This window comes from Puma concolor, chromosome B4 (assembly GCF_028749965.1).
Source record: "Puma concolor isolate L17-30 chromosome B4, mPumCon1.1.hap2, whole genome shotgun sequence".
Taxonomy (NCBI): domain Eukaryota; kingdom Metazoa; phylum Chordata; class Mammalia; order Carnivora; family Felidae; genus Puma; species Puma concolor.
Window position 1 is genome coordinate 71,667,955 of NC_141673.1, and position 15,066 is coordinate 71,683,020.

At 38.8% G+C, this 15,066-nt stretch overlaps 2 protein-coding genes across 6 annotated transcripts in view; one reads left to right on the forward strand and one right to left on the reverse strand.

Moving 5' to 3' along the window:
- The window catches only part of IRAK4 (interleukin 1 receptor associated kinase 4), an 87,262-nt gene that overhangs the window by 17,232 nt on the left and 54,964 nt on the right, over positions 1-15,066 (reverse strand). The window contains exons 1-2 of one of the 4 annotated variants that reach the window (XM_025930825.2): positions 8,290-8,445; positions 1,740-1,909 (exon numbers count right to left, since the gene is read on the reverse strand). In XM_025930825.2, the coding sequence (XP_025786610.1) occupies positions 1,740-1,900 (161 nt within the window). In that variant the 5' untranslated portion in view covers positions 1,901-1,909; positions 8,290-8,445. Of the gene's footprint in view, positions 1-1,739; positions 1,910-7,801; positions 7,822-8,289; positions 8,446-15,066 lie in introns of those variants that run through there. The other 3 variants (XM_086713612.1, XM_086713611.1, XM_086713613.1) reach the window with 3 other exon arrangements.
- Positions 8,570-15,066, forward strand: part of PUS7L (pseudouridine synthase 7 like) — a 33,206-nt gene continuing 26,709 nt past the window's right edge. Inside the window, exons 1-2 of one of the 2 annotated variants that reach the window (XM_025930523.2) lie at positions 8,570-8,635; positions 12,007-12,926. In XM_025930523.2, the coding sequence (XP_025786308.1) occupies positions 12,023-12,926 (904 nt within the window). In that variant the 5' untranslated portion in view covers positions 8,570-8,635; positions 12,007-12,022. The remainder of the gene's footprint in view (positions 8,636-12,006; positions 12,927-15,066) is intronic. The other variant, XM_086713610.1, reaches the window with a different exon arrangement.

A 15,066-nucleotide genomic window follows, 5' to 3' on the forward strand; every position in this document is an offset into this window, starting at 1 on the left:
TTTGTTCTTATTTCTTTAAAAATTAGTTTGGAAACTAACAAAAATGTAACAATTTTTTCTGGTTTTCCTCCAAATTTTTTACATTGAAAAATTTCAAACCTACATAAAAGTTGAAAGAATAATACCATGAACAACCATTTACCCTTCACCTAGAAGCACTAATTGACCAGTTGATAACACTTTGTCACACTTGTGTTCTTGCCCTCTCCCTTTACCTGTATGTGTGTGCACGGGAGCACATGTGTATGCACACAGGCTTTACAGTGGAAGCCAGACACCTTGTACAATGTCTCACAGTCTATATTTGTCTGACTACTTCCTCATGATTAAATTCAGGTTAAAAATGTTGGGTAAGAACACTACATAGGTGACAATATGTTCTTCCCACTGTATCACATCCAGAGGGCACATAATGCAGTCTGTACCATTATTAGTGACCCAAAGTTTGATTACTCGGTTAAGGAGGTATACTTCAGATTTTTTCTTTGTAAAAGCACCATTACCCTTCATAATTCATAAGTAACCTGTGGATAATACTTTGAAATCTTATGCATATCTTGTTCATTGACAACTTTTCATCTTGTCGTTTTAGCATCACTGATGAGTCTTGCATGAAGAATGGTTGTAAATTGGTAACTTTTCTATCATTTTTTCAATAATTATTTGTTACCATTAATCTGTAGAGAAGAGCTTTTTCTCCGCCCCCCCCCCCCACTGCTTCAACCATTCTCCAGAAGGTTTTTTGTTGTTTTTTAATTTTTTAACGTTTATTTATTTTTGAGACAGAGAGAGACAGAGCATGAACGGGGGAGGGTCAGAGAGAGGGAGACACAGAATCTGAAACACGCTCCAGGCTCTGAGCTGTCAGCACAGAGCCCGACGCGGGGCTCAAACTCACTGACAGCGAAATCATGACCTGAGCCGAAGTTGGCCGCTTAACTGACTGAGCCACCCAGGTGCCCCCAGAAGGTTTTAATAGTGTATCAGTAAACTATCTTTGAAAGTTGCCTTTCAAGGTTTAATCTTAAACTTCTTTCAAGTAACTTAAAGTGTTTATCCTTCATATGAGGAAACACTTCCTAGAAGGACTAAGAAGTTAAAGTTTTGGGATCTTTATTAGGTTAATGCTGAAAATCATAAATTAATGTCTTTTCCTCTTACTTCGAAAGACAGATTTTGATATAGGTTTGAGCTGAAGTAATAGCTTCAAAAATAAAATCTGTACTTGTATTTTACACTAAATCAAGCAGAGATAAGTAGACAAAGAATGAAATTATCTGAAGATAGTGTTGAAAAATCCTAAGAACTAAGAATTCTGTTTATAGATGTGTACATTTATAAGCAACTTTAAAATGTTAATTTGAAGAACTCCCAAAGTACACTGGTAAGGTGGAGTAGAGATTTATACACTTAGAATTTTACTAGAGATGCTTATAATATCCTATGTTCAATCTGGAAATGACAAGTGTGAGGCAGAGGGAACTGTTCTCAGCTTGCTAAACAGAAAACTATAGTAAAAGTAGGAATCTTGATTCTAACCCAAAAACTTATTTGCAAGATCACAATACTAGCCAAGCTAACATAATGGAGAAGGAATAAAAAAATCATACACACACACAGAGGAAAAAGAGAGAGAGAGTTTTACTTTCTGAATTGCAACATTAGACAGTATTTACATCTATTCATCATTCTAGATTGTGATGTAAGAATTTAAAAAGGAAGAGAATTTTATAGGTTACCTTATGTGAAACTGATTGTATCTATCATCACCAGATGGTTTTTTAATAGCTACCGCTAACTTCTTCCATCCTTCTTGAGGATCAATAAAATCTGACAGCTTCCTGATTAGTCCAACATTGAGGGAGCGCACATATGTTGAAGATGTTATGGGTTTATTCATCTTCTCTTCCTAAAATGTGGAAAATTCTCATTAAAATTTTACAGTAGTTTTAGTGATGACATCTGTAAGCTTATAAATCACATTTTTCTACAGTATATGAAATGTTGGCAACTGATTACACCATAATAAAGGAACACTCCAAAGTCAACTAACTGATATCCTAAGAAGAAATTAAAATTGTGGTTTATTTGTTTAATTGTCCTCTGTTCTTACTTACTTTCTCTACCTATAATTATCAATAAAAAATGGAAGAATCTTTTTCTGACACTGACATTTCCCAAGTATAATTTATCCAAAGGAGTAAAAAATTTACTTTTTCGGAAAAATTCCTGTAAATATATTCAGGAATCAAATCTATTAAATAACAGAGATTTATTTTTTAATTTAAAATATTTTTCTCAATTAGTATTTATTTACTATGAAACATTTACCACCACTCTTTGGTAGAAGTAAAAAAAAAAATGTACTGAAATAATTTGAGTAGCATTAAAAGACACGGTAAATAGTCAACTTTTACTATAATATCTCTTTTTCAAATGTTCCACATTATTTGAATCCAGCAGACCTATCTGATCATAATTCATTCTCTACTAAGCCAAACCCTGTGGTTCACCACTTTACACTCTAGAGCAAACCTTTATTTCCTTATTCCCCTTTTTCTTTTGCCACTGCACCCTGGAGAGCATCAGCCAGGGATAGATTTCACAATTTTACTGGTACAACAGCATTGCTGAATATACCTAAGAGAACCTGGTAACTGAGCGGACTGGTATGAATACAAATTAATGGGGACCCCTTTTCCATGGGGCCTTCAACACTGCTGTTAATCCTTTTACTTGTCTTCTCTCAGCTTATTGTCCTTAGTGACTATTTCACACCTTACCCTCTTTCCATGTGGTTTTATTTGATCTCTATGCCTCTCATTTTTAGCAAGTAGCAACCTTTCCTTCTTTTTTTTTTTTTTTCAATGTTTATTTATTTTTGGGACAGAGAGAGACAGAGCATGAACGGGGGAGGAGCAGCGAGAGAGGGAGACACAGAATCGGAAACAGGCTCCAGGCTCTGAGCCATCAGCCCAGAGCCTGACGCGGGGCTCGAACTCCCGGACCGCGAGATCGTGACCTGGCTGAAGTCGGACGCTTAACCGACTGCGCCACCCAGGCGCCCCGCAACCTTTCCTTCTAATTCATCAAGACAGAGAGATTTAGATATTCTTCTGTCAATTATTTTCCTGCTTCCCTCCATATATATATATTTTTAAAAATTTTTAATGTTTACTTATTTTTGAGAGAAAGAGAGAGACAGAGCATGAGCGGGGGAGGAGCAGAGAGAGAGGGAGACACAGAATCTGAAGCAGGTTCCAGGCTCCATGCTGTCAGCACAGAGCCCGACGTGGGGCTACAACCCACGTACTGTGAGATCATGACCTAAGCCGAAGTTGAGGCCCAACCGAATGAGTCACCCAGGCTCCCCATCCTCTTATATTTTTAACTTTAAGATGTACCATAATTAAATTTTGGAGTAAAAAATATATTCATGTGGTACAAAATTCAGAAGCTATAAAAGAGTAAGAAGCAAATGTCTCCCTGATCCTAGGCCTCTATATTTATATTCTCTTCTCTTTGGCCTTCTTTGACCATGGCATCTAAGTAGGTCTATCTGCCTTCAACCTAATTGTCTTTGATCACTGCACAATGTAACTGTAATCATGTATTTATTTGTTTAGTACCTGCCTCCCCCATCAGATTATAAGCTCCATGAGTTCAGGGACTATGCTCTTTCATTCACTAATATAAAACTAGTGACTAGCACGTGGTATATATTGCAGATAAATGTTAGAAATGAATGAATTTGTTGTCTAGTACCATGCTAAGTAATTCATATATTTCACTTAACCCTTACAGTGATGAAGACAATTTTAACATCTTTACTTCACAAAGGTAGTAAATGAAGACTTGTACACGAATCTGTATCTTACTCCAAAATTCATTCCATATGTCCTTGCTTCTATAACTCAATGCATTGTTTGAGTCATTCTCTTTTCTATAAAGACAAGACATATCCTTTCATATATTCGTATGTTCAAATAACATGTCAGGCTTTGGGGGCGTCCAGGTGGCTCAGTTGGTTAAGGGTCCAACTTTGGCTCAGGTCATGATCTCGCGGGTTCGTGAGTTTGAGCCCCATGTCAGGGTCTGTGCTGACAGCTTGGAACCTGGAGCCTGCTTCAGATTCTGTGTCTCACTCTCTTTCTGCCCCTCCCCCGCTGATGCTCTGTCTCTCTGTCTCTCTGTCTCTCTCTCAAAAATAAATAAACCTTAAAAAAAAATTAAAAACAAACATGTCAGGCTATGTACTAAGTGATGGGAGCTACAGAGAGGAGAAAAATCTTTGTTTTCAAGCTTCTCAGTCCAGCAGGGGATACAAAGAGTGAATGACAAATGTTACAAGAGGGGTGTGCAGGGTGTGGATGCCCAGTGAAGGAGCATCAAGCCAAAGCAGTCTAAAGGAAACATATCAAGACAGATTTAGGTGGGGTGGGAGATTAGAAGGATGAGTGAAAAGGAATGAGGATAAACCTAAAAGGAAATTCCAAGCAGTAGGAATAGCAGGGAGAACATGGATTAGGCTCAGGCAAGGAGTTTGCTATGGCTGGCGCATGGGATGCATGTCATTAAGTAGTAAGAGAAGAGGTAGGAGAGGTAGGCAGGGCCAAATCATCATGCACCTCAGATATTAAGACAAGGAGTTTAAGCTTTCTACTAAAAGTTATCAGGAAGCCATTTCAGGATTTTAAAGAAAGGTGTCATGAGATCTTATTTGGTTAAGTGGATTCTCCTGGATAAAAAAATTTGAAGGGATGTATATTGAGATAAAGAGACCAGTTTGAAGACTTTGCAATAATCTAGGTCAGCAGAAATGAAAGCCTGAAAAAAGTTGAGGAATGGAGGGAAAAAAAGACTCAAAGATTTAGGAGGCCAAATTGAAATAATTTAACGACACATCAGATATTAGAGGGAGAGGAGAGTGAGGGAAATCCAGAAGCTGATTCCTGGTTTTTTGGCTTGGGCAGTTAGATGATAGAGGAAATGAAGTGTTCATGGTCATGTTAAATATGAAATATCTACCTCTGGCACCATCTAGGGGATTTGGCACTAAGTAGCTAGATATATGGTCTGGAGCTTAGGAGAGAGGTTTAAGTAAAGAATGCTCAGTGTATGAGCATTCTCAAATGTTCACAAGTAAATTGTTGGTTGAAGCAACAAGTAAATATGAGGTTGCCTATTAGGAACATATAGAATATGAAGAAATTAAGAGAAAGAAGAACCTTTAAAAAGTATTGATTAGCCATGGAGGTAAGAAAAAAAACTAAGACAATAGCATATCAGAGATTTCTAGAATAGGGGATAGGTTGGTATAAAAGACCCAAAGAGGTCTGATAAATACTGACGGGTGTGTTAGATTTGGAAACTGGATGACTTAAGAACAGTTTTTATAGAGCAGTGAGTGAATGATAAAAGTGCATTTTCCAAGAAATCTGGGTTTGAAGGGAAGGAGACCCAGAGACAGAGACAGAAGGCATCAGTTCTCAAATTTGGTCTTGGTACCCTTTACACTCTTAAAAATTTCTGTGGACTCCAAAGAGTTTTTGTTTATGTTGGTTAGATCTATCAATAGTTACCTTCTTAGAAACTGACACTGAGAACTTTAAAGATTACTTATTCATTAACTGATTAAAAATAATGAACATATTACATGTTAGCATACATATTTTGATAAAAATACATTTTCCAAAATAAATAAAAGTGTGATATTATTTTACAGTTTTGTAAATGTCTTTAATGTTCAACTTAACAGAAGACAGCTGGATTCTCATATCTGCTTTTGCATGTAATCTGCTGCAATATATTGATTTGGTTGACATATATGAAGAAAATCCAACTTCACACAGACACATAGCTGGAAACAGTATTTTAATAGCCTTTTCACAAAGTAGATTTTTCTCTTTGACACTATAGTGAACCTTGATAAAAGATAATTTCCTAAACCATATCAATGAACTTTGTTTCATTAAAGTTCATTGCATTCTGAATCAATCTTTTACTCATAAGCGATTTTGACCCTACAAACCTCTTGAAAGAGACTTGGGGACACCAACAACATCCTGAAAACTGCTGGTTTAAGATTTGCTTTTAGAGTTAAGCCTGGTTGAAGATACAAAAAGGGATAGTGAATAGAGTATAGGTGAAGATGTAGCCTTGAATAGAAGGAAGATTCTTCCAAATCTTGAAAAGAGGAAGCAGAGGTTTGGATACAGACATATTTGAAGGGAGAGGGAGAATTCTCACACAACGTTATTTTTTGGTGAAGCAGAAGGTGAATTCATTTAGGGCTCAGTAAAATAACTGCCCAATCACCTTGAGGACAACCAGGTAAATGCCTAGGATTTCTTCAAGCTCAATGCAAAAGGCACTATTGGCTTTCCCTGATAATCATCTCCTTTGCTCCAAACTGTCACCAGTCACTCTTCCAGCATAACAATTATCATATTTTATTGTTTAATGTGTCTGCCTTCTCTTCTAGATGGTGTGCTTTCCTAAGCAGGGACCCAACCAAATTGAGCTTTAGCAGCTACTCAAAATAGTTGTGTTGGATGAAAGACTAATTTTAAAAATTTAATTTAGTTTTTTCAAGTTTATTTATTTATTTTGAGGCAGAGAAGAGAGGGAGAGAGAGAGAATCCCAAGCAGGCTGAAATATTGAATATTTCAGAATGCTAAAATAAATAAATCAAAGTAGACTGAAGTCTACTTTGTGCTGGATACTGATCTAAGTTCCTAGAGATAAAACATTAGGAAAATATGAAAAAAATAATTGAACTCATGGGGCTTATATTTTTAACAGAGGAAGATAGCCAATAAGCAAATAAACTCTATACTATGCTACATAGTGCGGACAAAAATAGAGAAGGGGTTTCATTTTTAAAGAGGGTAGTCAGAGTAGGCCTCAGTAAAAAAGTGCCATGTGATTAAAGGTCTGAAGAAATGGGAAAGTCAGACATTGGGATATCTGTGGGAGAAGCTTGGAGACAAAAGGAATACTAAATGTAAAGGTCTGGAGTGGGCCCACTGAGAGCAGCAAGGAGATGCTAAGTCTGGAGAGGAAGGAGCAGGAAAGTAGCAGATTAGATGAGAGAGGTAGGCTAGAGCCTATAGCCTTTGTATTGATTTTGTTTATCCTCTGAGTGAGAAGACAGTGGAGGCTTTGAGAATGGAGACATACACTCTATATTCATGTCTTAAAAGGACACTGGGGCTGCTGCTGAGAATAAAGGATATTGGAGTAAGAGTGGAGAGGCAGGGAGTGACCAATTAGTAGTACACGAACAATCCAGGTGGGAGGTGCTGGTGGCTTGGGTGGTAGCAGAAAAGGTGCAAAGTCTTAGGATGCTGTATATTTTCTGAAGTAGAGCAAATAGAATCCTATGTGCTGATATGAAGGGCAAGGAGATTGCACCAAGATTTTTGGCCTGAACGTTTCCTGACATTTACTAGGATGGAGAAGACTGTAAGGTGCAAGTTTGGCCCGCAGGATCAGGAGCTTGGATTGGACAGGCAGAAAGCAAACTTCAAATGAGTGCTCAGCTTGAGAGAATAAAAGAGATAATGAACTTTCTGACCGATCTCTTCAAGGATTACCCTTAGAAAGGGGAAAGGCTGGCTTTAATATTCTCCACTCTTAGGGCTCCTTGGGCAGTAAGTTTTTCAAGCACAAATACAGCTATCTGTTTCCATTTTAAATGGCATTTTCTCGCTTTCTCAGGGTCTGCTTTTTATCCCTTTGTTATCTCTCTTGCTCCAGGCTGTCAGGTATACTTTTCCCATCTGATTCTGTACTTACCTGATCCTGACAGCCCTCTTCACTTTCTAATTTCCTGGAAACTTGGAGGCCAGAGTGACAAGTTAATTAGAATCTTGTGGAGGCCCAGAATGCTTTCCATGCCACGAGCATCTCTGCCCGGAGCTGGCCTTACTTCCTGGTTCTCGGGAAAAGAGATTCATTTCGTAAATTAGTTCCCGCAACACAACGCCTGGGTGTTGAGAAACAGGACGCGAGGTCTGACACAGCCACACAATGAACTTGGTGACGCCTCTCCACGCCCCGGGCTCCTCCCCAGGTCCTATTCACTTTTTGAACCTCGGGAACCCACCCAAGTTTTTAGCCTGGAGCAAGCTGTGCGCACACAAACTACTTCCTCTCTAACTTTTCTCACTTTGCTATTTTCCTTCCGAAACCGTCCCTCAACAACCTTGCGGCAGAGGGATGGAGGCCGGAGCACAGATCTTGGACGACCTGTGAAGAAGGCGCGCACGGCGGGAATCCCTTACCTGCCCAGTAGCGGGGCGCCAGGGCGGCTGGGGCGCCTGGGCGGCCGGGGCACCGCCCAGCTGAGCCGGCTGCGAGGCAACCCGGACTTGGAACAGCAGCGGAGCGGGGAGGGTCCCACCTGTTAGTTCCAGCCCGAGACCCCGCCCACGTCCAAACCCCGCCCCTCCTCTTTGCAAGTCCTGGCGTCTCCGCAGAGAAATTCCGGGTCTTGAGTAAGGCTCTGCTTTAAGTGGCAGCCTGCCCCTTTAATTACTCCGCTGTCGGAGGCTAAGTATTTTAGCGCTTCCGGACTTGCGCACAGGTTTGTGCCCAGGAATTCCGTAACGTGGACGTGAGGTAGACCGGGTCAATCTTGCGAGTTTTGGCGTTTCTGTGGGGGGCAATGACGTGATTAGTAATGGGACCCCCGACTGTTTGCCCGCAAGCGGAGGGCGACATGGGCTAGTATCGTGCGTTGGGACAGGAGGGGGAAGTGGAGGGAGAAGTGGAGCCATTGGCTGTGTCTGGGGGGTACTTTCGGATTAGCCAGACGGCAACACCGCCGGAGACTAGTTCTGCAAATTGGTGACAGGAAGCAAGTAAGAGTGAGTTCGGCTGAGCGTTGGCATTGGAAGAAAGAGCGTGAGGGGAAAAAGCACTACCTGCTGCATTTCTAACATCTCCCCAGAATCTACCCTCAACCAACAATTACCCTGTCTTGGGTTAGCCAAACTACTCAAACTCCCCTCTCCACCCTGTACCCGCATCAAGAAATCTGTTTAGGAACACTGCACATTTGTGTTTAACTCCACGTGGGCTCCTTGGCCCCCTCCAGCTCAGCTACATTCTTTTATAAGATGGTTGTTGTAATTCCCTGATCATTACGTTCTTTTCAGTTCTACCTATCCTAGTAGTTTAGAATGTCGTCACATCTTGCTTTTACTGGGAGAGAGTAGATCTTTATTCTTTACAAGGCCAATCCTAAAACAGTGCTCTTGATCACATTGCTTTGAAACTCTTGGAATACTTCATCACATTCATCCTGCTCATTGCCATTATTCATCTTATTAAAACAGCTTTTTGGATTGTGCCATTTTTCTACTCAAACACCTGCAGTAGCCATCTATTGACCACTCAATAGATCCTAAGTCCTTGGCAGGGCATTCACTGGCAGTTTGGCTCTAATCCAAACTGTATTTTCTAGAACTGTACTGTAAGACATTACTCCTGTGTCTGGACTGTTCAATTTTCCCTGGCACATTGCATATTTTGTTTGTATGTTACTTACACGTTTTTACCTTATTTCTGTCTCTTGAATAATTTTGAAGACTTAGGTGGCCACTTCTCACATTACACCTTTTCTGATTATCATAGGCCGGAGTGATCTCTTTTTTCTTCCTCTTCACTCTTACAGCTCTTATTTTGTACTAGTTTCATTTATTCAACAGTCAGTATTGGTTGCATGCTTACTATATGCTTGACGCTGTTCTGAATGTGAGATAATTAGTCAATTAGGCAGACACGGTTCTTGCTCCCATAGAGCTAACATTGTAGTTGTGAGAGGTCTACCGTAAATAATAGGGAAAATTATTAGATAGAAATACTGTGCAGAAAATTGAATAGAGTTTGGTGAAAGAGTGCCTTGCTGGTTCCTTTACCATATTAGTCAGGGAAGACCTCTCTGAGGATGTCATTGGGGAAGGGCTAATTTAATCAGCAGGAACAGTTAACACAAAGGAACTGAAGAAAGCCGGTGTGGTTGGGAGTATAGTGGGTAATGGGTAAAGGATACAAGATAAGTTTGGAGAATAAACAGAGGCCAGAATCTTAGAAGTCTTTGGAAGCCAGGGTAAGCAGTTTGGATTTCATTCTAAATGTGATCAGAGGTTTTAAAGAGAATTGTGATATGACTTAATTTACCTTTTAAATCATCATTCTGGCTATGTGGAGAATGGACTATGGTAGGCTAGTAGTAGAAGCAGATGAGAGGCCTTCACAATGTATAAGAATTACTGAGGTGGAAGTACTGCGTGATCAAAGGACAGCCATCATGTACTGTCATCTCTTGACAGTAATCAGAGAGCCAGATGCTTAAAGCTGATGTAATTTTTTGTGATGAGAAAGTCAAGGTTATGACCAAGATGACGTGGAAGTGGATTGAGGTGGAGATCAAAGACTGTGGTGTTAAATAGATGATGCATGTAGATGGACGTGAAAGTCATGCTGGGTAGACATTGAGGGAGGCACTAAAGGCATCAGTGAATGAAGAAGAGTCATCTGGGGATCAAAGAGAAGATGATAGCAGATGGTAGAGCCTGATGGCATGAGCTTCGAAAGAGCTGGGATTTGGGGAGGTAGAGGAGGGATAAATGGTTTGGAGCTGTGGCAAATAGAAAATATTTACTATCTCCAGGTCCTAAGTTAGGTGGGTGTCAAAGGAAAAAGAGTCCTCACTTGAGAAGACTAGAGAAGAAGCCTGAGGAAATAGCCAGGTTTCAGTTATGGCAAGAAACTGAGGAGACTGTGCAGGAAATCACGGAAAGAAGGAAAATAAATATATCCTCATTTAGTCTAAGAAATTAAGATATAGAGACTTTGCTGTGATTTCTACATGGCATAATTGGGGGTGGGGGTTTGCTAAATTGGTTCAGATTGGTAGAATACATTGTAGAAATGGAGTGAAGGTTCAGATGATGACAAATTACCTAGAGATTGTAGTTAACACACAGAACTGAGTAGTATGGGGTCCATGGGCATTTTATCTTTCTTATAGCACTATCTGATATGGTAGCCATGGGTTATGCGAAGGGTGAGTAAAGGCTTCTTCAGAGGATTCTCTTATCTACTGCTTCAAGAACATCTGTAAGGGTTTTTTTCTCTCTGATGCCAGTTGTATGGTTGGAATTTTTCTGTGCATCAACCTTGAAAACTTGTGTCTGTAAAAATTTGTAACTGGGCTTTCAAGAAGGTTTAAGATTCTGGATTAATTTAAGCCTATTTTGTTTTTTTGTTTTTTTTTTTCAACGTTTTTTATTTATTTTTGGGACAGAGAGAGACAGAGCATGAACGGGGGAGGGGCAGAGAGAGAGAGGGAGACACAGAATTGGAAACAGGCTCCAGGCTCCGAGCCATCAGCCCAGAGCCTGACGCGGGGCTCGAACTCATGGACTGGGAGATCGTGACCTGGCTGAAGTCGGACGCTTAACCGACTGCGCCACCCAGGCGCCCCAATTTAAGCCTATTTTGAAGGATAATCACATTGCAAGTTTCATTTATCAATTTGGACTATTTCCTCCTGTCTTCTAGTCCCTTCTCTCATCTCTAACCCCTAATATATACAAATCTAGCCACAAATTCTCTGGAATTAAGTTAGAAATTTTCAGGAATGGGGTTTGGACAAATCATTGTTTAAGTCTGTGTTCTGGTCTCTTCTTTGTCGGCCTACACATGGTATTTTTAAAGCAGACTTGAAACGGACCCATTTTAATTCTGGATAATAGATGGAAGCTTGGAATGGGTGAAAGAAATGTTGCAAATCATCAGTTTCATGAGAAAAAGATTGCCTATTTATCTTGGTATAGGAGAGTCAAAATGCCCATTATTTATAGAAATAATTTGTATTTTAAGGGGACCAGGATTGAAAGGGAGAAAGAAAATAAATCCTGCAAATTTATTTTTTTCTTGTTATCTATAACTTTTCTTTTGGGTAACTGACTGCCTCTTTGTTTCTTTTGTAGGCATTGTTATTTAAGAATGGAAGAGGATACAGATTTTAGAATCCGGTTTAGTTCTTTGTGTTTTGTTACTGATCATGTTGGATTTTGTGGCACTATAAAAAGCTCACCAAGTGATTTTGTTGTTATAGAGATTGATGAACAGGGACAATTAGTTAATACGGCACCAAGTAAACTGATTAGTAAAGTACTACCTGAGCCAAATAACTTTGCCAAAAAGACAAAACTTGATCTTCAGAATTTATCCTTTGAAGAGGGAAGCAACCAAGAAGTTAGTATTTTTGCTGGGTGCTCTGGTGCTGATCAATATCATCAATCTGGTTCAGAAAGGGAAGATACTATCAGTGATGGAACTTCCAAAGGCGAAGAAGAAACAGTTGATGATTTAGGTACCTTGTTGGATGAAAAAACTAACGAACTACTGAATCACTTTGCCTGTGATATAAAAGAGAAGTGGAATTCTAAAACTGAGCTAATTGGATCATCTCCTGAATTCTCATTAGGCAGAATCCTTGACAAAAACCAGAGGGCTATTCTGCACAGTGCTATTAGGCAGAAATTTCCTTTTTTAATAACTGTAGGTAAAAACAGTGAGATTGTTGTAAAACCAAATCTTGAATATAAGGAACTCTGTCACTTGGTATCTGAAGAAGAAGCATTTGACTTTTTTAAATATTTGGATGCAAAAAAAGAAAATTCCAAATTTACTTTTAAACCTGATACAAACAAAGACCACAGAAAAGCTGTCCACCATTTTGTCAACAAAAAGTTTGGAAACCTTGTGGAAACCAAATCTTTCCCTGAGCTCAATTATAGTGCTGGCAATCCAAATGTAGCAATAACAGTAAGATTTCGGGAAAAAACACACAAGCACAGGAAGAGGTCTCTTTTTGAGTACCAGGATCGAAAAGTTATATATACAGGTAATTTAATAAATCATTACCATTTTCCTCAACAAACTTAGTTAAAATTGTGTGAAAGATGAATAATTTCAAATGAATTAAATAGAATTAACCAGAGGACTCTTGGGAAAAATATTTGGGTCTGGTTTTTAGTGGAAGATAAAGCCTTACAAATTACACTAATTTTAAGAATTAACCTTATTGATGACAGTATGGTTAACATCAGCACAAACGTATAAAGTTGAAGCAGTTAGTTTGTTAACGTTTTATTGGCGATAAATCTTGATTTCATATTTTAAAAGTTATTTTAATTAAAATTAAGTATTCAGAGATAAGTAGAATGCATCTGCTCTGCTTCGCTTTCCCTAAGTGAAGAGAATACCTTGTTTTCTAAAACAATTGAACTTCATGTAAATTAAACAACAAATAAGTAAATAAAACAATTGAACTTCACTACCCAAGGTAGAGAGCCTAAAAACTTATAAGGAGGTCCTTCCTTTGACTCAGTCACTCTTTTAGAGAGGAGGTTCTCAAACTTTAACATACATTAAAATCACCAAAAGGGCTTGTTAAACAGATTTCTGGGTCCTGTTCTCAGAGTTTCTGATTTAGAGGGTTTGGGGCAGGGCTTTTTACAAATTCCCAGGTGATGCTTTTTCTACTGGTCTAGGTACCACATTTTGAAAATCACTGCTTTAGTGGGTATATTCAATTCCTAAGATTGGATGGAACTGATGAAATATATATTTTTTTAAGTTTATTCATTTATTTTGAGAGAGTGTATGCAGGTGCTGGGGTCATGCTCACATGAGCGGGGGGAGGGGTAAAGAAGAGAGGGAGAAAGAGAATCCCAAGCAGTCTCCTCAGTGTCAGTGCAGAGTTCAGCATGGTGCTTGTTCTCACGAATTGAACTGTGAGATCATGACCTGAACAGAAATCAAGGGTAGGATGCTTAACTGACTGAGCCACCCACCCAGATACCCCTGATGAAACCTTATTCTGTAAGTTTAGCTCATCAGATTTAATTGGCCAGTATCTTACATGAAGGATGGGAAGTGTTTCAGATTGTCATGTTTTATAGATTCATACAGCAAAGCTTTTTTTTGGTTAAAAACTTTTATTTATTTATTTTATTTTAAGTGTTTATTTTAATCACCCAGTACTCATCATGATACTCCTTAATCCCTATCACCTATTTCACTCATTCCCTTCTGAAAACCATCAGTTAAGAGTCTGTTTCTTGGTTTGTCTCTCTCTTTTTTCCACTTTGCTTATTTTTTTTTGTTTTGTTTCTGAAATTCCATATGAATGAAATCATATGGTATTTGTCTTTCTCTAACAGACTTTTTTCACTTAGCATTACTCTAGCATCATCCATGTTGTTGCAAATGCCGAGATTTCATTCTTTTTTATGGATGAGTAATATTCCATTGTATATGGTATATACAGAAGTGTATACACCTCTTTATCCATTCATCAATCCATCAATGGACACTTAGGTTGTCTGCATGCCTTGGATATTGTAAATAATGCTGCTGTAAACCTAGGGGTGCATGTATCCCTTTGAATTAGTGTATTTGTATTCTTTGGGTAAATACCCAGGAGTGAGATTTCTGGATCATAAGGTAATTCTATTGTTAACTCTTTGAGGAAACTCCCTACTGTTTTCCACAGTGGCTGTACCAACATCCACATCCTTACCAACACCTGTTGTTATGTTGTTGGTTTTAGCTATTCTCAGAGATGTGAGGTGATACCTCATTGTAGTTTTGATTTGCATTTCCTTGATGATAAGTGGTGATGCACATCTTTTCATGTGTCTGTTGACCATCTGTATATGTGTTTTGGAGAAATGTCTGTTCATGTCTCCTGCCCATTTTTTAATTGGATTACTTATTTTTTGGGTGTTGAGTTGTATCAGTTCTTTATATATTTTGGATACTAACCCTTTTTTGGATATGTAATTTGCAAACATATTTTCCTATTCTTTAGGTTGCCTTTTTGTTTTATTGATTGTTTCCTTTGCTGTGCAGAAGGTTTTTATTTTGATGTAATCCCAATAGTTTACTTTTGCTTTTGTTTCCCTTGCCTCTGGGAACCTATCTAGAAAAAATGTTCCATCAATGATAGAGAAATTACTGCCTGTCTTCTTTCCTAGGAT